This window comes from Pagrus major, chromosome 9 (assembly GCF_040436345.1).
Source record: "Pagrus major chromosome 9, Pma_NU_1.0".
NCBI classification, from domain to species: Eukaryota; Metazoa; Chordata; class Actinopteri; order Spariformes; family Sparidae; genus Pagrus; species Pagrus major.
In genome coordinates, this window is record NC_133223.1 from 29,639,961 (window position 1) to 29,663,405 (window position 23,445).

Sequence of the window (23,445 nt, forward strand, 5' to 3'; positions counted from 1 at the left end):
AACAATGTCATATTCGCCATTATAGTTCAGGAACATCAGACACAGTCCAAGAACACTGTGCACTTTCTCCCACTTATTTACAGGGCAAACAGAAATGTATTTTTCCATCCCTTCAGCCTCATTTCCTCCTCCAAAATGGCCATAAAGTTGAATAAGCACCTCTCAAAAAAACGTTATTTATAACCCTCTTAAAAGCAGGCTTTATTGAATATGCTGTTGTGTTGGAATGCATCGCCTCATAAACAGGCAACCAAACTTTAAACTTGTCTGATTTTTACTGTTAATCATTGAGTCTGTCATAGCTGGTGTTTGGAAAAGACAACATCAGATGCTGACAGATCCCGTCACCATGTTGGGAGTTTTAAACTGAATTGTCACTACTGCTACTACCGCTGTTGTGTCTTCTCTAAAACTAGAGACTACAGATTAAACACAGGTATAATTCAGTGTGATAACCACAGGTAGGTCTATTTGATCAAAAAGTCAGATATTGCACAAGTTGCAGCAGACAGATCATCAAACAGAACACAAGTATTGACGTTTCTTCAGAAAAAATCCATGCATGAGCTACTGTACACCCTCTTATACTCCTATACTAGCACAACAAGTGCGGCACGTCATAATGTTTCAGTTTTGGCCCTCCAAGGGAAAAGTTGTGGTGCTTCCGAGCCTCTAGTTCTTAAACTTGGGAGTTGGCCCCCCGTTAAGAAAATAAAAACCAATCCAGGATGTGAAACTAAGTTGAAATATGATTTATCCGAGGGTTTTCTAAAGTGATTTTGCTGACCTTTATGTCAATAACATTCAAATTTGTTTTTTTTTTAAATAGTTGCTACCCCTACAATTGACAAAAATTGTAGGGTGGCGTAAACTTTTTACAGCTTCTAAAGGGGGGCATCTATGTTGATGTAATTATCTGACTATAGGAAAATAAATTATTCTTTGTTCATTAAGATAAAATAAAAGAACACGAAGTTAAACTGAGAGAAAAAAAGCGGAGGCAAGAAACACCACAGCGAGGTCAACCCTGTGTCACAACTGTCACAACACCATTGGGCACAAGTCAACAGTCACTTGAGTCTGAGGCCGTAATCACTTGGGTTTTTTCCAGATGCATTCGGCAACCCGGCACATTATGTTGACTACCACCACTCGGCAAAATAATTGGGCTGCATAGGAATGGGGGAGGAATTTCTGGCCCCCTGGCTTCACCTTTAACTGAGTGCCAGGTGATGTGCAACAAATGAAGCGGCCACATCACAGCCACTCAGGACTAGTTGTAATATCAGGTTTTCTAGGATTTGCTTTGAGTTTGGAGTCTGCCTTGTGCAGAGTCAGTTGTATTTGTCATTTCAGTGCACTTTTTAAAGCTTAAATTATATAATTATCCGCACAAATAAAGCAAACTAAATGAATCATTCCAGGATGTACTTTGATGGCAGAGTAATGGGCTCCCTTGTTTGGTCAGGAGGTAATATGAGAGCAGATAGGACCCTGTCAGTGGTATCACAGTGTTTGCCCACACAGTTGACTTTCAGGATCATGAGGTTCAAACTGTTATCGTCCAAGGGTCACTCAGACTTTCAGTAGTCACTAATAAACCTAGAAAGTGTGAGAATGATCATATATTTTACCTACGGGCTGCTGTTGGCATACCTTTCTTTACCTAAAGTCTTACTTGGGGATTTGGCTTTCCGATGTCCAAGTTGTACCGCCGAGCGTCTGGCTGCGTGTCCCAAAGTCGCAACGATGTGTCCAGAGATAGTGAGGGAGCTGGGCTGCGGCTGCTGTCCGGTGTGTGCCAGGCAGGAGGGGGAGCTCTGCGGGGTCTACACGCCGAGGTGCTCCAGCGGCCTGAGGTGCTACCCGAGCATGGAGGCTGAATTACCTCTGCAGCAGCTCATCCAGGGTTTAGGACGATGTGGACAAAAAGTGGACTTGGATGTCACGACAAGTCTGGACCACCAGGCAACAAATGGTAAGTTGGTCCTGTAATAATTTTGTGTAAAAAATGGCGCCTTGTGATGGGAATATTTTTATTTAGCCTCTTTCAGCTCATTGTTTTGGTTTCAGAGCCGGCAAGTTTACTGTCTGGTTCAGCCTCACTGCTTTTATCAACATTGTTTTCAGAAGGAAGGCAGCTGTTTTTAGCAAAAAGGCTCAGACTTCCCTATAATATGCTAACGTCCTACAACCTGAAGTTAGCACCTAGCTAACGAACATAGCTGGGTAGCATAGTGATATTTAGCAGCTAAAGAGCCAGATATTTTGCAGTTTTGCACGTAGAAAGACGAGGAAATTAAACTTGCTAAAGCCCCGCAAAAGACAAGGTACATAACAGCTGCTAGCTTGTTTACGTTTGTTAGCTAACAGGTCAGGGTAAGGGTAACTTGCCATTTCTAGCTCAGAGGTTGTCCCCAAACACACAGATAGGGAAGAGGAGACAAGAGACCAAAACGTGAATGTAAATGGCTGTTCGTTGGGTCAGAAAAATGAAAAAGAACGGTTGAAATGTGTATTTAAAGTTAGATGCAGGCCCCAGAACGTCTTTGAATCACTCTCAAGGGATGTGAACGTTTCAAAATAATTAACAGTGACTGGTTGCAATGCTTTTATTACTGCTTTCCTTATTTCCCTGTTTTATTTTAACAGTAGAGATTGCAATCACTCAGTTTATCCACTAAATAGATAACATCTACTCTTGCGGTCCCAGGAACAAAATGTTCTGTCCCTGTTAGGGAGCCTGCATCATTGTGGTTTTCCAAAGGATCTTTTGTATGATGGGAAAATACAGAGAGTAAACATTTACGATGTAGCACAGAACCAGAACAAAGCAGAAATTACTTACAGGTTCTGTGAGACGAATAACAACTTTCTGACTGTATGAGAGGCATTGTTTTCAATACGCTTATCGTCTGTAACTTTAAAGACTTGATTTTTCGTTGGCAAAATATGCCCTTTCTTGATATTTTGTTGGGGCTAGCTGGTTAGCATGCTAACTTCAGTATGAGATGTTAAACATAACACTGTTGTTTCTTCACAATCTGTTGATATTGGACATATCTCACAAACTGCCCATTTAAATTGAAAGAGGACTACTGCAAATGTGTAGGTGTCTACATTTTTTAATATATAATACTGGTCCTCTGCCAAGTACTTGCATACTGTTACCTTATACAAACCCATCCAATATCCATCGGGGAGTGTCATATATTAATTAATATACTTCAAGCGTGCCAGCATCACTCAGCCAGCCAGTTTCATCATACCTGAGGGGCACGACATCAAAACCACTAGCTCAAAGTGAAGAAGTTTTAATGGAGAAGCAAAAACAATATTCTCTCTGCAGGACTCTTCTTATATCAGAAAAACCACATCTACATCAAACGTATTCGGTCACAATAACGACCCAAGATAAATAACCCAGAAATCCTGCAGAGACAGAGAAATGTCAAGCCTGTTCTCTCCCACATTACAGTTACAGGGGGACAAAGGGTCACCATTGATTCCTGAAAATGAATTTTGACATATGCACTGTGTTTGGCAAGCAGTGGCAGGCCAACATCTGTGAGTGCAAACAAGCTTTATCCCTCGGGTGAACCCTTAACATGTCTGTAACCCACATATCCGCACAGCTCTCGTATTGGGAGTCTTATTTTGATGTACGCTATTGTTTACGGGACTTCAGGAAAAGTGATTTAATGCACATTTAAAGTTAAAAACATAAAAGCAATTTTTGAAATATGGAAGATGCACCCACTAGAAGCTCTTCAGAGTGGTATCGGGAACATTGCAGATCTCCACGGTAATCAATTTCGCAATCGAGCTCTTCTTTTATATGATCGTGTATCTTTGGTGAACTCTCCGAGGAATGCATCTGATAATTTCTTGGACTGAAATGTTCTCACACAATAAAAGACTCAACGGAGGTGATTTCTTCAGGACTCTTCGAGGTTTTGTTGGGAGAGGGTAGTAAAAACAAACCCCATTCCAGAGCCTGTAACTTTAGCTAGGCGTGATGGACTTTGTCTGCGCTCTCTGCTGTGATTTACCGTCTTCGGTGCTCAAACCATTTAGAAGACATAAAGGAAAAGCTGAAAATGAGCATCAGATCAGACTGCGGTTTGCCCTCGGTTCACTCTGTTATGGTTGGCTTTTCAAGCATGAGCGACTGCGGGCTATCAGATGTCAACATCTGTCTCCTTTGTACCCATTAAAATGCACATTTCGGGGTCGTTTCATATAGTCGGTTGAGATTGCATTCGCACTTCTTAACAACCACACTGCTGCTCCCTTCAAAGAGATCAGAGATTTCCATTTTGTTATGGTATTGTGGCGTAATCCTGAGTTTAAATGGCATCATTCTCACCTGGAGTAAACAGCATGACGACCTCAGAGTTCAAATAAACCACTCCAGCTTTGTCTGATGTTCAACTTTGACATGAAGTTGCCCTTTCAAACTGCTGATGTCATTAACGTGGCATGCCTCTGCGTCTCCTGCTCCTCCACACTTGCAGCAACAGGACTTTTTGAACAGAAAACAGCAACGCTGATGTTTTAAATCCATGGTTTGAATTCTTCCAATCCAACCGTGTGTAATATTAGAAGTGGCACATCATCTTCACTGTTTCCACTTTAAGTATTTTTGCAATGGGAGTCGACTTGGAAATGTTCTCTCAGTCGTAGTCTACAAAGGTTTCAGTCAGTCTCCATGTGAATCAGTTTCTCTGCGTTTGAATCCCGGACAAAGAAGATGACTTCACTGTCTCTCCGGGCAGGTGTGGAGCATCTGTCAGTGACTGTCAGTGGACGCATCATTACGCAACAATATTTGTGTTACCCATCAGTATTTCAGCATTTATACAGGGAAGCTCTGTTGAGCAATGCATGCTCTTTGTTCAGCACAGCTCTGTGTTGTTTTAACGCACTTGAAAAGCTGGTATCCAGTACTTCCAGCAGCACTTTGTACATTTAATTACTCCAATATATTGGTGAGGATGAGAGTTGCTCCGGAGGCCTTAAATAACCATAGGGATTAAATAAAACCGCTGGTAGAGTGCTGTGAACTTCAGCATAGTTTGTTTCCTGTAGAAACAAGTGTTTACAGTCGCCATTAGCGCTGTGCGTTACCACGAGCCCCCAGCCACAACCACCACCACCACTCACCATTAGTGCTAGCGGCCTGCTAACTTTGCCTGGACTTGCAGCTCCCAGTGAACACCGGGTGTGTAACAACACAGCCTCCCAGAAGACGCCAGATTTGGCTCCTGGCACCCCTGGGTTGAGTCTGCAAATAGAAACACTGACTTAGCTGCAAGGCTGACTGAGCTAACCACGTAACGCTCACTTAGTGGAGATTTTTAGCAACAAAGCAACCTGTATCTCTGTCAGAGCTCTCCATAAATCGCCTTGGGACTGGCCTCCATTGTTCTCGCCTGCTACTCACGGCCCCAATCTGGAGGTTTTCATTAGGAGCCTGCAGTAGTTAGCAGTTACTTTAGCAACAAGAAAAGCTTATCTATCCAAAGTAATGGCTGAGCAGACGTAAAACATAACATTTCTCCACAGCATATGATCAAGTTTCACCCAAATCAGTGAATGAACGTTATAAAGTTGTATTTTTGCACAGTAATCTGAGGCCTCCTCCCCAGAAACACATTAACAAAAAAATCAGTATACTCGAGTGCAGGATGAGGCATGAACTTTATTTTAAATCCTTTTTTCTGGAAACTCACCTACTTTTTTGCCAACGTACAGTACAGGTGAGATATGGAGCAATAAAACACTTGACTGGGAACTTTAATTGGTCAGAATCGAATATAACCACCACTTGAAACAAGGAGAACAGTGACAATGATGTCCTAAATGCATTTTCAATAAATGAACAGATACATAGTTTCCTTTTACACATCAGGGTAGGTCCACTGTCTGTAAGGGAGGGAAATTATATGTGTACTTGCAGCCGTCTGAATGATGGACTATGTGCTCTCACACAGTAGTTGCAGACAGGATCTTCCCAAAATAGAAACACAGATAACAGCTTTTTCGCACAGATATCCTGTAAACTTCCTGTTTGTTTTTTGTTTTTTAACATTATATCAAGAACAAGATCTGTAATAAGTCTTTTTCACAGCAACATTCTGACTTGTCATAGTAGGAAAAGCACATTAATAACATTAATGATCGCTTCGTTGCCGTGAGGTTGTCCCAGTAAGTCAAGGCAGTGAGCCAGCGTGCACGATGCCAGGGACCATGAAAGTGAAGCAGCTAAATAAAAAAATCATCCATTAACTGTATTATTTACCTGTGATTTTTCCTACTGTGCCATGTCAAAGTGTCTGCAGTGTAAAAGCAACAAGGGAAATATGAAAAATTAGGAGCCAGAATTACGTTGAAAATACCTCTGTAACAAGCTCAGTGAGCCTGGCCTTACTGGAGTTATTTTTTATTATGTTGATCATGTGCTGTTACCATGGAATCAAGGAATGAGAGCCGTGTTAAAGCAACTTTTTAAAGTTCAAATGTGCGACGTGCACAGTCCACAGCCTCTGAGGAGCTTTACAGAAATGTGTCTGTCTTTGCACACAGCTTAGTTACACTCAGCCCAGTTATATCTAGGAAGTACAAACACACGGGACTGATCTGAACGTCACGATTTAAAGTCCAACTCACCACCGTGATAATAGAGGGGCATGTGTGCGTTCTGTGCCCAATATGCAGACCACCAATCCTCAACTGACAAACCCCCTTCTCCAGCCAATAGGAAGCCACTGTCCTATATTCTTTCTTTTCTTTGCACTTTCCTTGTTTCTTGTGTTGTCGGTGGTCCAGGACTGCCCTTCTTGCCCTGCAGGTGATCCTCTGCTGAGACATGCTCCCTCTCTCAGGTCTTTAATTACTCTATGTAGATGTGTGTGTGTGTGTGTGTGTGTGTGTGTGTGTGTGTGTGTGGCACACATCCACAGGAAAAGGTGAAGCCAGAAGAGATCACTCTGGGTGGGAGCTGCATGTCGGTGCCTGCAATTCTGAGAAAACTCCCCCTCAGGTGTAAATAGGAATCCCTCCCTTCTTTGTGCTGATCCTAAATAAGTTCATGCTGAAAAGTTACATCACAAACGGCTAACAGCATTTACTAAGTATAGTTTTAATTCACTTGTACTTTAATAAATATTTAAACTACCACTTCTACACTTTAGACACACAATTACATTTTCAGAAAGAACTTTAAACTCCACTTCTTTACCAGTTTTCATTTTTACTGATCATAATGTACCGTTATAGATTAAACTTTCCAGTATAGTTAATATTAGCTCCGTTCTGAGCACAGTACTAAAACTTTAAAATTCTGCATCCATGTTGATGCATCATTAATGGAAAGATTATTTATATAAAACTGGAAGTCTCTAAAAGAGGCCATCATGATTATCTTACCTTACTAAAGGTAAGGAAATCTATATCTTAATGAAAGTATAAAACACTATTTTGCAGCATTAATTGACTTGTGGGCACCAGTGGGCATCACAACAAGACGTTAACACAACACTGACATATTTTGACCTTAGAAAGTAAGCAGAGCAATAATATTATCGCTCTTTACCATTTAGATGGAGTCGTATTCCTGGCCACCTGGTAAATCTGGTAAAAGTCCAGTATCCACTCTCCATTTTAGCTCTGTTTTGGTCTCCACCAACCATCATCAGTCTCTTTATCTGCTAAATGCTCCGTTATGTTCACCAGCTAGTTGCTAAAATTGTCTGGGCAGTAGCGTAATCTGGGTTTATCAGGGTGTTATCTGAAATAGCTGCCTGGAAACAGGGTTGATGAGAGTGGTGAGAGTCAACCAGAACTAACCAGAAAAGTTAGTTTCCGTTGTCAATAGTGAGACTCCGCATGCAGCAACATACAAAGAATAGAAATACATTGTGGCATTTAGTGTCTACACTGTGAGAGCCTGATGGAAGAAAGCATATGTTTTTTTAAGTTTTAAGAGAAAATGACCTTGACCTTGTACTGCACTTATTGTCTTTTAAGTCTGACAAAGCCTGTAGGAGCGCCAATTGGCCACAGCTTTCCCCTTTAAACTACAAAGGCGACTTCATTTGGTTAGGATGACACACATGGCCACATGGAAGCATAGCAGCGTCGAGAGTTGAAAGCACTAGCTAACCGTAAAAGGTTTGAAGGGGACCTCTGGCGAAGCAAAGCCTTCTTCATTATTCAATTTCTTTCTGTCCGTTTTCCAGCTGTAAAGCGTTTGAAGTGGCCGAGCCTCGAGAGGGAACCAATTTACACTGACAATGGTTTGAAGTACTGTAAGGCCACTTTCTTGGCAGCGGAGGCCACAGTGAAGTTTTTTGAGACACAGCTCCACTGTATACGATAACAGGGCTAATGCATTAATGCTAAGCAACTCTGGAAAGACATTACTCATTCTGTGCTATGAGAGAATTGTGAAAGCATTGCTCAAAGGCAATACCTAAAGCCAACACTCTGAACAGCTCGAGACAGGTAGTTTCTATGGCACTGAACACAGAATCAACAACACAGTATTTAGATGACAGCTGTTGGCTAAAGACGTGCTGTTTTCTTTTTCTCCCTGGAACATGCTGTCATGGGTTCCTATACGGTAAGTGTCTATAGAAAATAAGCTCTTAAACGCTACTTCAGAAATAAGATGGAATTTTTACACCTCTAGCTGCCTGTAGCTGCACTTCAGATTGCTTTTTAACATCCCTGAATGTCAACTTCTGAGACATAAATGTCAATGCAGCGTTGTAGCAAATACCAGGGGAAGCAAATCTAGAGCAAAGGCTCCAAAGATGTCAAATACTACCACTTTGGTCCAACCCAAAACATCAGTATTTCACTCAATAATCAACTATCTATCGACTTGAGCTGTAACATAACTTGAACCAAAACCCTGAGCTTGTGATCTCTGCTAGAGGTAGGAATTTATGACTTGTATTCATTACTCACTCACTGTGGTGAATATTATTTAAATTCTGAGACATTGAGGTCTTGTTGCCTTTCTTTTGCAAAGTCTATGATCTACTGGAGTTAAAGATCTGGAGGTGGCAACATCTGCTCAATCCACCAATTTGGTCCAGAGTAAGATATCCCTTCTGACTGAGACAGTCGTGGTCCCACAGACTTTGTGGATACCTCAACTTCTCCTCCAGCACCACCATGACGTTGAAGTTTGTTGTTTTTTATGAAATGTCCCGACAGCTATTGCATGGATTGTCATGACGTTGGTACAGACAATGAAGGGTGAATCCTAAAAACCTTTGGCGATCCCGTCTTTACACATAGTGTCACCAGCACATAAAAGTTTGCTTTATTCAGGAGAAATAACTTCAAATCTACATCATGAATGGGCACTCTTCTGATTGGCTGTGATCGTACAAGTGCTAAAATTTACTGTCACAATTTCTACTGTCTTCAACTTCTAGAACAAAGTTAGTGGCTCAAACACAAAAATGGAGGCCAACTACATACAAACCAACTGGTAGGAGAGTGAAATCAGTCTTGTTGGCAGTGTATGGGTGAGTAAAAATATGGTGTGATGCGTGTTGACTGGTGCAGCAAACCAAACAAAGATGAAAAAGGCTGCGGTGGATACAGAAGGGCCAACTGAGAAGGGAGTGACACTCCCGGAAAGGTAGTCCTTTACCCCTTTCTGGAAGCCCAACCCAGATGGGCAGGTATGAGCAGGCGACCCTCCCAGCTCCACCTGGCAGCAACACCCAGTATCTGCAAAACAAAGAAACCTCACTGGGAATCCCAACATCCAACCACAGTTAACAAGTAACCTTAAATACTACAACCTCTATAAACCCGACACTATCTACGACCTGCAGGCAGCGTCATATCTTGACCTCTGAGGCCACAACCTTGTGAACCCTGGTCACTAGGAAGCATTTTAATAAAGAAGAGAGAGAGGTCCCTGACTGTAACTGGTAAGACAAGGCCGCACTTCATTTTTACACTTGTGTACGATCATGTATGTGCACGGACACACGTGAACACGCACAGAAACATTTCAGACAGTGTGTCAGGAGCTCTTGAGGATTCACTGGGGGGGCCTTCCCCTCTCAGGCATGATTTACAACTTCAGCGCTCTACTCCTGTTTTTACAGCGCTAATTACAGACACATACACACACACACACACACACACACACACACACACACACACACACACTCTCTCTCACACACACAGCCTCTCACACACACAGCCTCTGGCAGGTAGGTTAGGTGCCCAGAAAAAAAAAAAATCCTTACTCAGCATGAAAAGCCTTCATCAGTGTTGCCTCCTCACGAGTCTGGACTCACCACCAGTGACTAGAAGTCGTGCTCAGCTCTTTAATTCAGTCGCCACTTTCGTCTCAGGTTTCCTGTTGAAATGTGTCAGACGATCTCAGACCATTATGTCTGTGATGACTGTGACTGTGTTGGTAAGTGTTAACCCCCGCCATGTTTTTGTGTTCTGCAACCACAGGTATCAGCAGCACAGACAGATTTCATTTTGCAGGACGCGGTGCTCTGTATTCATACGTCTGTTCTGAATTAACTTGTTAGCTTGTTATTTGTGTTTCGTCTTGACTGTCTCCAACAAATTATGAACATGCTCTGGTATAAAAAGCAGCAGGAAACACACTCCGAGTGACCCGAGAGCTCAGAAGAGACCTGTTCAAACTGCGTCATGACCCTCACAAGCCTCGGAGGGCTGGATGGATGTAGCACTTTCTGCTGGTTCACAGAAAAAGATGTTGGCGGGTCTGTTCGCACTGTCGCCGCAGTAATTACAGCCATTGCGACGCCTGACCGTCCAGCATAGAATTAGTACCATGAGGTATGAGGGACACAGGATGCCTCGAGGACACAGAATGACTTTGTCTTCTAATTCCAGGATTAAGATGACTTGTAAAAGGGCCTGTCATTAGAAAAAATGCTGGCTTTTAATAGCAGCGCGTGATTAAAGAATAGATAAATGTAGATGAATGTGTGTTTGTTGGAAAGCAGCGGAGATGGTGAGTGTGTGCGTGTTTAACATCTGTCCATTAACTGCATACCTAAGAGACAGGACACAGATGAGATGAAGCATTTCTGAGAACACACAGAAGAAAGGCTGAATTAGCTTTGAGGAGCTGTATTACTCAGACTGTTTACGATTTACTGAAACATATGACTTTGTGTATAGACAATTTATTAATGTTATGTGTTACTTTTTTCACCATCTTCCAGCAATGTTAACTGTCCTGAAGTGATAAACTGTCCCATAGTCGAACATCTTACAAGTATTAGCATTCAAAGTACTTCTATCTCCGAACTATACTCAGTCCTTTAGTACATTTATCTACTGTCAACTGGTTTTGTCAAATTAAGCTGCAGTTCACCGTTTATGGTGTTCAGCTGTTGAATCTATTAGCGTTAGCTCCATTGGCTGTAAGCTATTAACTCTATGGCTGTTAGCAACTGGAAGGAAAAGCAGCTTGCCAGGGTGCGGCTAAGGGAGCTAACAGCTAACAAGCTCTCCTTCTGCTGAGTTCAACACAGATTTGTTGTTCACAATTTAGAGAATCATTATTATTATCATTATCAGAGAAAAAATATAAAATGTCTCCCATCAATAGAGAGTTTACTGCATCCTTTTCAGCCCTTATGATAAAGAAAAAACTTTTTGTAAGTGCACACATCCCTGATACTGGTTCTGGAGGAGGCCCGGACAGATTGTATGTACAGATGCTGCAGATTAACTTGATTTCCTAATTGGTTCATGTGTTCGTTTGGTTGTAGAGGTGCATGCGACTGAAAATCCACCCACCAAAAGACCTCTCATCAACACTTGGTTTTGGCAGGACGCCATCAGCAGGCACATGAATGAGCAACAAAGAAGGATGAAGGGCAATCAACTAGAGGACAGTCGGACCCAGAAGCCTCAGGTCAGAACTAAACCAAAACCTCTACTGTATTTCACTGACAGTTATTACATACTTACATACAGTTATTAATTAAAGGAGACATATTATTGTTTTTTTCTGCGCTCCGGTGTTGAAACAATGTAATCCACGTTTCCAACCTTTTCCTCCACAGTATACGGTCCAAGAAAATGCGCCTCAAGGGGTGACCCAGCAACAGGTAATAAAATTAAAACCTTATTCCAGTGCATCAAACGAGCGAGAACGGGCCTTTTGATCATACGAGACCTCTTTAGGTTCTCACCAGCAACTTCACAGGCTCGTCACAACCTGTAGCAAAATGCAGTCACACGCTCCGGCAGATTTGTCTGAGATCTAGACTCGTCTTCTCTTTCAGCAAAGCCATGGGGCCCAACAACACACTTGTTGTTGTGTCCAACAACAAGTTCATTAGGGCTGAACCCTAGTGACTCTTGCACAACCTTGCGGGCTGCAAACAAAACCAGAGGTTTACCCAGAACAAAGAGTGGAAATCAGTTTCTTCTCACAATCATGTGTACATCCACACGTTTCCCTGAGGCAGTGCCGCTTGGAAAAATTACAGCTAGAAGTGTTGTGAAGGCCTTGGTGAGCTCGTCCAACTTGGCAGCTCTAAGATCCTGGCAAATCTTGATGATTACCCAGTCTGCTCTGATTGGTCAACTCACACACGCCTGACCCCCAACTGCTAACAACAACAGAGTAGCGGTGCTAAATCAATTCTAATGTGCAAAACTAGCCGACGGGCATAAAAATACGCACCACGTGTGATATGGTGACGTAGTGCGATGCCGCGAAATCACAGAATTAAAAGGCGGGACTACTGATGAGGCGTTTCAGGAGCAGTGTTTTCTGTGGGAGAGAAGAGCTTCTGCTGGTGTGGACTTTGACCTTTTTAACTTTCAAGATCGTTTACACGCACAAGAACCTAAAACATGCTGAAGGAAAGTATAAAAATGAAAAAGCATAATAGGTCTCCCTTAAAAATGATTTTTTTTACTATCATGTTTGGCAGCACTTTACAAAAAGAGATCCAACCAAGTGATTTTTATTTTTGAAAACTGCAGTTTCTCATGCATCAAGAAGCACAGGTAGTTTGCCCTTATTATAAAAATAAATATATATTTCCAACAAAACAAATTGTTAGTGTAGTACATTCTTTTGCATGAACGAAGGACCCTAATTGCCCCTGAATTTTTTTTTTTTACCCCTGATGCATCAGTGCAGCTCGTATATTATGTGTAGTCTTACAGAAGTGCAGTGACGTGTCTGCCTATCAGAAGCAAGCAGTGACAAAAAGGTCAACAAGCTGCTGTGTGCCGTGGTACAGTAGTGCCCTCCTCTGGGCGCTCCTTCACTCAAACACACGCACGTGCATACACACACATACACTGACATCACATGGACCGACCATAATCCCAACTTCAACAGAAACCGAGTTCAAACCAGAAACTTTCAGGATTTATCTGGTGTGGACAAGATCTTTTTGGGAGATGAGTCCCCACAACGTGACTGTGTTAGCAGCTCTATATCCCCACAACATGATTAATACAAAACACACATTTATGTGCTTTCATAGAGCTGTTGTGTGAAAATATATTTGTTGATACTCTCCAAGAATGTGAGAATATTTCCAACAAGGCTGATATCAGATAATACGGTTTATATTCAGGAAATGCTGTAGCAGTTAGCTTTCAGACATCTTTGTTGGTAAATGCAGGGCCTTGTTTTTGAAACTCTTATTTTTAGGCTGAACTGTTGATGTCCTTCCAATTTTAGAGTATTTTTAGCAAAACTTCAATGGATTTATTGATGCATTTCCATTCTTTGAATGAGACCCACCACGAGCTTCATTTAGCTTCGATAATTGCTCATAATGAGCGTCATCGTGATGAAAAGTGATATTGTTTTTCTCTCCACAGAGGAATGTGTGTTGGCAGTTTAGTGCATTCTATAGATTTCACCCCTCCGCGCCGCCATTCTTCACCACTCACTCAACACCCTGAAAAAAAAGATTAAAAACAGTTCCTAGAAAACCCTTAATGGGGCGGCGTACAAACATGTATATTTCTTTATGTTTCATGTAAATGAGCTTGGGCCCTGGGGGATTAAGCATGTGGAGGCCCGTATATGTCACAACACGGCAAACAATTATGCGCATTTTGCTCATTTTCTCCCTCACTTAACTCGCTCACTCGCTCGCAGCAAAACAAAACAAAATAAAACAAAAAATTCATAAGCGGGAGGGTACAAAACAATTGTGGAGATCATTAGAAGGAACAAAAGGGAATGCAGGAAAAAGGAGTCGTGCAGCTGGTCAGGGGGAGGAACTTCAGACAGCTGGTGTCAAGCATGGATGCACTTCGTTGTGGGTGGTCAGGAGAGGTGAAATACTGTACACAAGATGCTGTCGGAGCTGGAGGTCGTGTCGGACTTATTATCCTTATACCTCAAATATATAAACAATCAGTTTGCATCACGTTAATATTAGTGTATTCACACTCAGACCCTGTAATTCCTTTACTTTGGTCTGTAAGTAATGTAGTCTACGTAGTCTCATGCAACAGTGGCGTACCCAGGATTTCTGATGGGCAGGGGCGAAAAAAATAAGAAGGGCACCAGCACGTAGACAGTCGTGAGACGTTTTTACCCCAGAGGATACTTCAGCAAGTTTTGTGCACGGGAAGCGCACCCTGCAGGGCACTTCATCATGTTTTATCTATCTAAAGAGGGCACTTTCATGATGTTTTTTTTCGAACGTGGGTGCCATTGTCATTGAAACAGAAAACCTCAGGGGGTAGTTTAAGTTTTAGGTTAAGTTTAAGGCCTTTTGTGGCACCAAAGGGAGCTGTGTGATATCTGATGAGTTGTGAAGTTAAAAGGAAGTGAGCTTGCCGCTTGGCCTTTAGTTCAGGAAATACTGTGTATCCTTGTTTATGCATTTCAGAATAATACAATATAACCTGCATATGAGCAGCAGAGAATAATGTGGTAATGTACTGAGCTTTGTAGAACGCTGATGTTAGCCCACAAGCCACGCTAGCTCTCGCAGTTTCTGCTCATAACCCGCCTCATGCTAATTCTTCTTCTGACCCAGCAAGATCTGGTCTGACCTGTACCAGACCTGATTACGACAGACATAAGTGTATTTGCATGTTGCTGAAAATGTAAGCATAAACTGCAGGGAGCAAGCATGGTTAACGGGCCAACGACAGCAGTCTGCAGTTCTCTGTCGTCGTCCTTGCACTTCATATGGCCAGGCAGCATCTCTGCTTCTCTGCTGCTTGAATTATTTCACCTTGAATATTACAAAACAAGAATATGAGCAAACAATATTCCCTGTCTCAAAATGGCTGTTCACTGAAGAGGCTTGTGAAGTATGATCTGACTATTTGGAAATTTGGAACAAAAGCCACAGGTCTTCCTCGTTATGTGCAAAAAAAATTTCCCATTACGAAGGAGAACGTGTGTCCAAACTTTTGACTGGTGCTGTACACGCTGTACAGAAACACTGTGTGGAAACACAAAGAGAGAAAAAATGTTCTTAAAGGATTGTGACTTCAAAAGATTCCCACTTGATTTAGCTAACAGCGCTGACACCTCATATCAGCTTCACCCGCCTTTTTTTCTGTTTGGGAGCGACGACTGTGGATTTTGCTCCCAATTTCTCACAGTGTTGTCAGAATGTGAAAGGACCTCTCTGGGCCAACCTGGAGAGAAGACAATATGTAAGTGTTTATCGGTTGCTGTAATTAGCCTGTGTATTGTGTGTCGTGAAATGGCATGAACGTATTGGTATGTAAGGGCAGAGAGGCAGCAGTAAAACCGAGGTGTCAGTTTATACGTCTTCATTATGAAAGAGAGAGAGACGAGTCAAAGGCTGTAAGAGCAAGTGTGAGAGAGAGCCAGAGAGAAAGAAAGAGTACTTTTCATCCATATGTTCAGATGTGTGATAAGGTTCATGGCAGACTGCGCCTCCTCCTGCCCTTCTCTCTCATCCTCAGCCAACTAATCATAAGACTGGACCCTTTGATCCCACTGCAGCCTGATACACTCACTGTGTGTGCAGTCAAATGCGTGTGTGTGTACCGCATGCATGTACACGTGAATACATGGTAAATGTGTGTGTGCGCACATGCATGCAACAGGAGGAAGAGTGTGCACGGCATTTCTGTAGGTGTATTTGTGTGTGTGTGTGTGTGTGTGTGTGTGTGTGTGTGGTCATGGCCACCTGCTGAGTAAAGCAGCCTCGACACTCATGTTCCACTCCACCAGACTCGCATCAATAATATTGGCTGAACTCGCTGCTTGCCGAACTGCACCTCGTAAAAGAAGTTCGCTGTAAATGTGTGTATTTGTGACATTTTTACAAGACACACAGAGGGATTTTGTTTCGCCATTCTTTTTCTTGGACAGAGAACATTTCTCTGCCTCAAACTCAAGTCAAACCTGTCCTCTAGTCATTTTATATGAATGTCTCTGTTTCTTTTTTTTGAAATGTAAATGTATCTGTACGTCTGCTCCCATAAGTGCTAAATAGTTATTGCCATAATTATTATTTTTATGAATAATGTTCTCTTCGCTCGTCCTTTCAGAGCGCCTGTGAGCAGGAGCTGGACAAGGTCTTGGAGGAGATTTCCAAAATGACCTCTGAGGATAACAGAGGCCCGCTGGAGAACCTTTACGGGCTCAAGTTTCCAAACTGTGACAAACACGGACTGTACAACCTGAAACAGGTGAGCCATGGACACACTCTGTAAACCAAGGAGACCATGTTGAAACGTGATGTTTCTTTATGTTGGTTTATTGGTTGAATTTTCATTTATATCTTGATAACGCTGTCCTTATACTCCGGTTAGGTTTAGGCCCTAAAAACGGTGTTAGGCTTAGGAAAAGATCATGTTTTAGCTTAAAATACTTGTTTTGGTTCCCACAAACACAGCTGGAGATGACCTGACTTCCTGTCATACGTATCCATGTTTATGTTGCCACAAACATGGCTGGAAATTGTCCTAAAGTCTCGTTAAAAACACCCGGTTTCATCGCCACAAATAGAGACTTCCCATCAAAAATATCTTGTTTTGGGCCCTGACACCCTGACTTCCTATCAAAAATGCCGCCTTTAGCAACCCAATCGCCCAAAATATCCAACATTTTATCCTCGTAATTGGGCTGAAACAGGATGCAACATCGTGGCCAAAGATACTGAGCAACACACTTTTAACTGGGGCTTGTTATAGATGTCATGTTATAAGTACATGGGGCTGTAAAGGAAATCAATAGACCACACTGACTGATCAGCGGGATCATAAAGGGAGGAAAAATCAGCTCAAAATGGAAGAAATGTAACCAGAGCAGCCGGACAAGACTGGGAAACACTTCAACAAATAAAAAACATCCAAGATATAGTAAATACTTTTTAATACTTGTAAGGAAATGACTTATAAGTGAAGAGGTTTACAAGAATGGCTTGATATCAGAATCTATGTTGAGTATTGGGAGAACATTGCACTCTTGAGGACATAAAATCCAAACAGCTTCACGTCGAGGAAGCCAGTTTACACACTCCTCACATCATTTAACCCCACTGCCTTCTCAGCACCAGTGTAATCTTAACGCACGTAGCCAAGCATTTTTTACAATGAGCAGCTGTTGGATTATGTCATCAATTTTGTGCCGATACATGTCTCGACTTTTAGTCCTTCGTCTGATAAAACCTTGCGTGCGTAGCGACCTTTTCCCCCGCGGTGTCGTGCTTTATTGCCACATCTCGAGGCCCCCTTGACCTAAAGAGGGTCACTGTGATTTAATCCAGTTTTAAAGGGAGGAACGGGGGCCATCTCCTGCCCCAGGGCCTTCTAGTTGGTTAATCGGCCATGCCCATTTGGGTCAAAATGTTGCCTGTTCATTTATCTAATACAGTTCAAGAGTGTGCGGATCAAAACATGAACTGTGTATTAGGTTAATTCTCAGGTCAGTGAACTTGACCGAGGCACTGGTTCGGACCTGGAGCTGGCTTCGCACTGCTGCTCAAGGATGAGTTAACTGCAGAGGGCTAGTGATAAACAGAGATTCTTCTTCTTCTACTTCTTCTTCTTCTTCTTCTTCTGCTTTTTCGTCTTCTTCTTCTTCTTCGTCGTCTTCTTTTTCTTTTTCTTCTTCGTCTTCTTTTCTTCTTCATCTTCTTCTGCTTTTTCTTCGTCTTCTTCTTCTTCTTCTTCGTCTTCTTCTTCGTCTTCTGTCTTTTTCCTTTAATAATTCTGCTCTCCACAAGTACTGTCCTTTATATTTTCCAAATTATTTAAGATATTATAACTTCTTAAGGGTCATGTTTTGGAAACTTAAGTCTCCAAAGATACCAGGCACAGAATGTCAGGCAGACTTTTAGGGAAATGTCTATAAAATAAAAAAAGACACTGCCTCTGTAATAAGAAGAGAGTCGGTGGTTTGGCTGAATTTGGCTCCTGATACTGTAATCCAAATTCCATTATTCAACTCAGATCATGGTTGTTTCCATATCAACAATTAACACTGAAATGCTCGGCACAAAACTCTCCGTGGGTGGACTCTTTCGCAACACTGGCCACACCCCGATCAGTGATGTCACAGCAGGTGTTTTCCACCCACTGTCAAAGCCAAGACACCTGCTGTGACATCACTCGTTCAGGCTCTTGGGCAGGGTTGTGACATGTTTGAGGGATTCAGATTGAGAGGCTTATGTTGAAGTAGCACAAAGGACTCAGACATACAGTAGTTGTATTTGTTAAACCCTTATGTTTTAGAGAATGATACTAAATCTACCTTGTAACCTTGTTTCGAATGATGCTGGTAGGTGTTGTAGGCTGGATTATCGTGACCACCGGCCTTGATGATGGAAAACAGTCGCCAGAATAAAATGTTGGCATTTTAAAGGTCCTGCAAACCGGTGAAATAGGCCACGTACCATACTAACATTTCAGTCGACAAGGCTCGCAGTCTAGTGACCGAAGTTTAAGGCTGTGTTTCATTTATAAGAGCAAAAACTACTGGATTTTTTACATGGGACCATGGCAGTTTAAAGCACAAATAAAGCAACCAAAAATTATATTTTTGACTGGAAGTCAGGACATCCCCAGCTGTGTTTGTGGTGATAAAACCAGGTGTTTTTAACGCTATGTTGGGACAATTTTCCAGCCACGTTTCCACGTTGAGGAGTCGAGACTTTAGGACATCTCCAGCTGTGTTTGAGGGAACCAAAACAGGATGTTTTTGATGGGAAGTCAGGAAATCCCCAGCTGTGTTTGTGGCGAGATGGGACAATTTCCAGCCACGTTTGTGGCAACATAAAAATGGATACTTATGACAGGAAGTCAGGACATCTCCAGCTGTGTTTGTGGGAACCAAAACTTGATCTTTTCTGAAACAGTTCAAGACTGTGTTTCACAATTTGTAAGCGTGACACCAGTGGAAATCTTTTGCCAAGGGACCACGGTTTTCACATTTGTAAGCATGACACTGTGTTTGTGGTGGCATAAAGGATATTTTTTAGCGACTGGGTTGCTAAAAGCTTATGTTGCGATCAGTATCAATGACTACGCTTTGCGAGCTAACTAATATTACACTATTATTCTGAATATAAACAATATTCCAAATTTGATACCGGTCATGTAAACAGCACGGGGCCTCGTTCTGAATGAAGCATTTCCTGAATAAGACGTGCAACATGTGGATATTCAAGTTTTAGGAGCATTATTTGGACGCATATACAGTCCGTACAGAATATGCGTCTCAAGTGGGCCTCTTACCACCTTACCACTTGCTAATTACAGCTGGTTTTGTGTGTTTTCATGGATCCGTTGTACACATAGCCAACAGCCACAGAGCTGACCTTTATCATGAAGGTGGTTGAACAAATGAATATTCGGGAGCGAAAAAACAGAATATTCCCTGCTCGTAAATGTCAGTGAACATTATTGTGCCTGAATGTGTGATGCGCTTTAGTTCGATCCAACTTGATGACAAGTTTTCCATCCTTCTCCGTCTGTTCCTCTTGAAAATCACTCTGTGTGTGTGTGTATGTGTGTGTGTGTGCGTGTGTGTCAGAGATGCGCACACACACACACGCGCGCGCACACACACACACACACACACACACACACACACACACTCCCCCTCACTCCCACCTGCCACCACTCTCCCCACAGCTAGCCCACCTCACCCTTTTTTTTATATAAACTCACACACACACACACACACTCGTCTTCCTCAACACTCTGCCCTTACACACACGCTCACACACACGCGCGTGGAGATGTTGTCATCGTGAGTGAGGCAACAGCTTCTGAGCTCAAGGTTACAAGGCAATAAAAACTGTTTGGCGTACTTCATGGGAAGACTTTTGTTAAGCCGAGGAACGAACTGTGCTTCCGACCGGGGGCTTGAATTTGAATTCTGCTCATCCATAGAAATCAGACAGAGGAGGACAAACAAGGTCACATATCCAGTGTTTTCTTACGAGGATAGTAGAGCAGAAAAGAAGATTTGAATAGGCGCCACAGTTTCCTAAAGCAGGGCTCTCAACCACTCAGCCAATTTTCATCACTGGTCACAAACAACAGCATTGTTTCGGACTGGAGTCCTTGGTTCCCAGGGAGGAACACTGTACCTCCTCAACACTCGGCTTCCTTTTGGAGTTGTCCCTCCTTGTCGCGGGGTAATTACTGTAACTGTCACTTTTTTTGTTCTTTCTCATCCAAGGAAGAAAATGGAAAGTCTTTTCTTTCCCCCCAGCTCTTCATTCTTTTCGCCGTCCCCTCCGCGGCCGCCCCGCGTGCGCGGCGTAAACTGTGTCCACTTCAATTACGACCTCATTTCTGAGTAGAGGGGGGCTCTGCAGGGGAGGGGAGGGGGGGTCTACTGGCATGCCTCTGTGTGTGTGTGTGTGTGTGTGTGTGTGTGTGTGTGTGTGTGTGTGTGTGTGTGTGTGTGTGTGTGTGTGTGATGGCATGTGTGGCTGCGAGTAGGGGGCATGACCTGAGGATGGATTGTTATTGGGCGAGTGTTGTCCCACCCGAAACCATGGCCCTCACTCTCATCCAATGGCCCCCCGCCACCAGAAGATCCACCAGTACACATACGTGCACACACACACACACACATACACACACACACATCTCAAGCCACCGTATGCCATGCTTCATTAACCCACCCCCTACTTCCCACTGTGCATCTTTTACCCCTCCCTCTTTTTTCCAGTGTTTTCCAACTTGTCTAGTTTGTGTTTTTCTTCCCTCTCTCCAGTGCAACATGTCCACCCACGGCCAGCGGGGCGAGTGCTGGTGTGTTAACCCCTTAACCGGGGTCCAGATTCCAGCTTCGCCCAAAGTCAGAGGGGACCCCAACTGTAACCAGTTCCACGATGAGCTCAGAGCGATGCCCACGGCAGCGTCTCACTAACACTGTGCAGCACTTTGTATGACAGCTTGGAGGTTTTCTTCAAAATTAACAACCACGGAGGATTTTTCCATTATAACGTTTTTTTGATTTACATGTAGTTAGTCCCTTTATCTGTAATCTTTGTCTTTTTAAGAAACTGTCCACTTAAAAATATGTATAATATGATTTGTTTTGCCACTTGGGGGCAGCAGAACAAGCTGTAAACATTTGACGTGTTACCTTATGGTGAACGTGTCAGCAAACAACCTCCCATCCCATCAGCCACGGAACAAAATTAGCATTTAGTTTCAGGCCTTGAGTCCAAAACGGCCGTATACCTTGTCATGAACATATTTACATTTATTGTTGGATGGCGACCTCTAGTGGCCATTGTAATTATGATGGGAGCAAAGGAGGAAGTCAGGTGAAGTAGTATAAAGAGCGACATGAAGTCTTTCATCCCGGGAGACGGCTGTTCATGTCCCGTGTGAACCCAAAAGATTTAACCAATGTCATGTATGTTACGTAACTTAAAGGAGTAGTGTGCTGGAACAACAACAAATAAAATACCCTCTAAAGCTCCTCTACGGTGGCCGCTAACAACACGAAAAAGGCCCTCCCAAGAGCCAGTGTTTGGTATGTCCACTCCTGGCTACTGTACAAAGCAGGACAGACTCCACAGAACAGGACCGGCTCCCTCTGTAGATATAGAGGGCTCATTTTAAGGTAACAAAAACACAATGATTTTTATTTACAGAGGATTTGTACACAAATGAAAATATAATCATGAGTATAATAACCCATTCCTGCCGATAGAGTCTCCTAAATTCTACACACTGGACCTTTAAAGCAACATTTTGTAGAAATTTGCATTTTGTGCGATCAAACCTAACCAAGCTTCAATCATTTCACATTAACCACGTGACAGTGAAGGTCAGGTAGAGCAAAGGTCCAGTACTCCTGTCACTTGTACTCGCCATGGGTCATGTACAGTTGACTATATGTCGTTTTGGGAGTCCTTTAGGTATGAGGAGGCGTTGATATTCACTTTTTCATCTCCACCAACTCCTTTAGAAAAATATCTGCTTCTTTAGCCGCTAAAAGCTCGACTATGTGTTCATGAGCAAATCGCTAACTCGCTGCAGATAGCGTACAGTTGGTTTATCAGAGATATCTGGCTGAAAACAAAGCGAGGCTAATGGGACTACAGTTGTTGGCTGCCACTGTTACATCAACATACTTTATATATTATATTCACCCATGAATGAGTTGACATGCGACTGTGTGTCGAAGGCTTTTGAATGCCTCACATTCAGGCTCAGTAACTGGATCCCCACCGAACTCCTTCACAGACAAGCCTCAAGTTTTCTGGAGTTGAGATGAAAGAACTACAGGTGCTTCTTCCTACATATACATATCAAAGACGTGCACGCACAATCTGTAACCTATTTTAGTGCCGACAACCTTTTTCACGAGGAAAATACTTTGAAAGCAGTTAATTAAAAAGTTTTACTTTGACTGATTATATCAAACTTTGCTTCCTACACTGTTAGCTGTAGATTAATTAAATTCTTTTGTCACTGTGACATTCACTGAAAAATGTGTCTGAAGTTTGTTCTCTTTTTATTGCCATTTATTTTGACATTTCACAGAAAAAGCAAATGTCACACCACTTTAACTTTAAGAGTGAAATCTGTCACCGTCCAAGTGTTTCTGTGAGTCCACACCCATCCAGAGCTGTTGTTGTTTTCTCAGCAGTTTCTCTATTAACACTCGTCAACTCCAAATAAGTGTCACTAAAAAGAAAAATTGCACTTACGGTAATGAAGCTGGAAAAAAACTGCTGTGTGGCATCACCGCTGTGAGTGCAAGCATGCACGAGCGTGCACGAGCGCACGTGTGTGTGTGTGTGTGTGTTGCTGTGGTTACTAATGAAGTGTTGACATGAGGAGGGATTAGGATGGAGGGCTGACATTGACAAATGGGATACTAAGTGGCTAAAGGTGTCTATGAATAAACCAACCCAAGTATGCAAACTCACGCAGAGACACTCACGCACACACATTTGTGCT

The 23,445-nt window shown here is 42.7% G+C and overlaps 1 protein-coding gene across 1 annotated transcript; it reads left to right on the forward strand.

Moving 5' to 3' along the window:
- The first annotated feature begins 1,563 nt into the window (after positions 1-1,563).
- On the forward strand, positions 1,564-22,973 carry LOC141002730 (insulin-like growth factor-binding protein 2-B). The gene is made up of 5 exons (XM_073474117.1): positions 1,564-1,978; positions 11,799-11,944; positions 12,096-12,140; positions 16,555-16,695; positions 21,239-22,973. Exons 1-5 carry the CDS (start codon positions 1,618-1,620, stop codon positions 21,392-21,394), a joined length of 849 nt encoding a protein of 282 aa, XP_073330218.1. The 5' UTR covers positions 1,564-1,617; the 3' UTR covers positions 21,395-22,973.
- Positions 22,974-23,445: the final 472 nt, after the last annotated feature.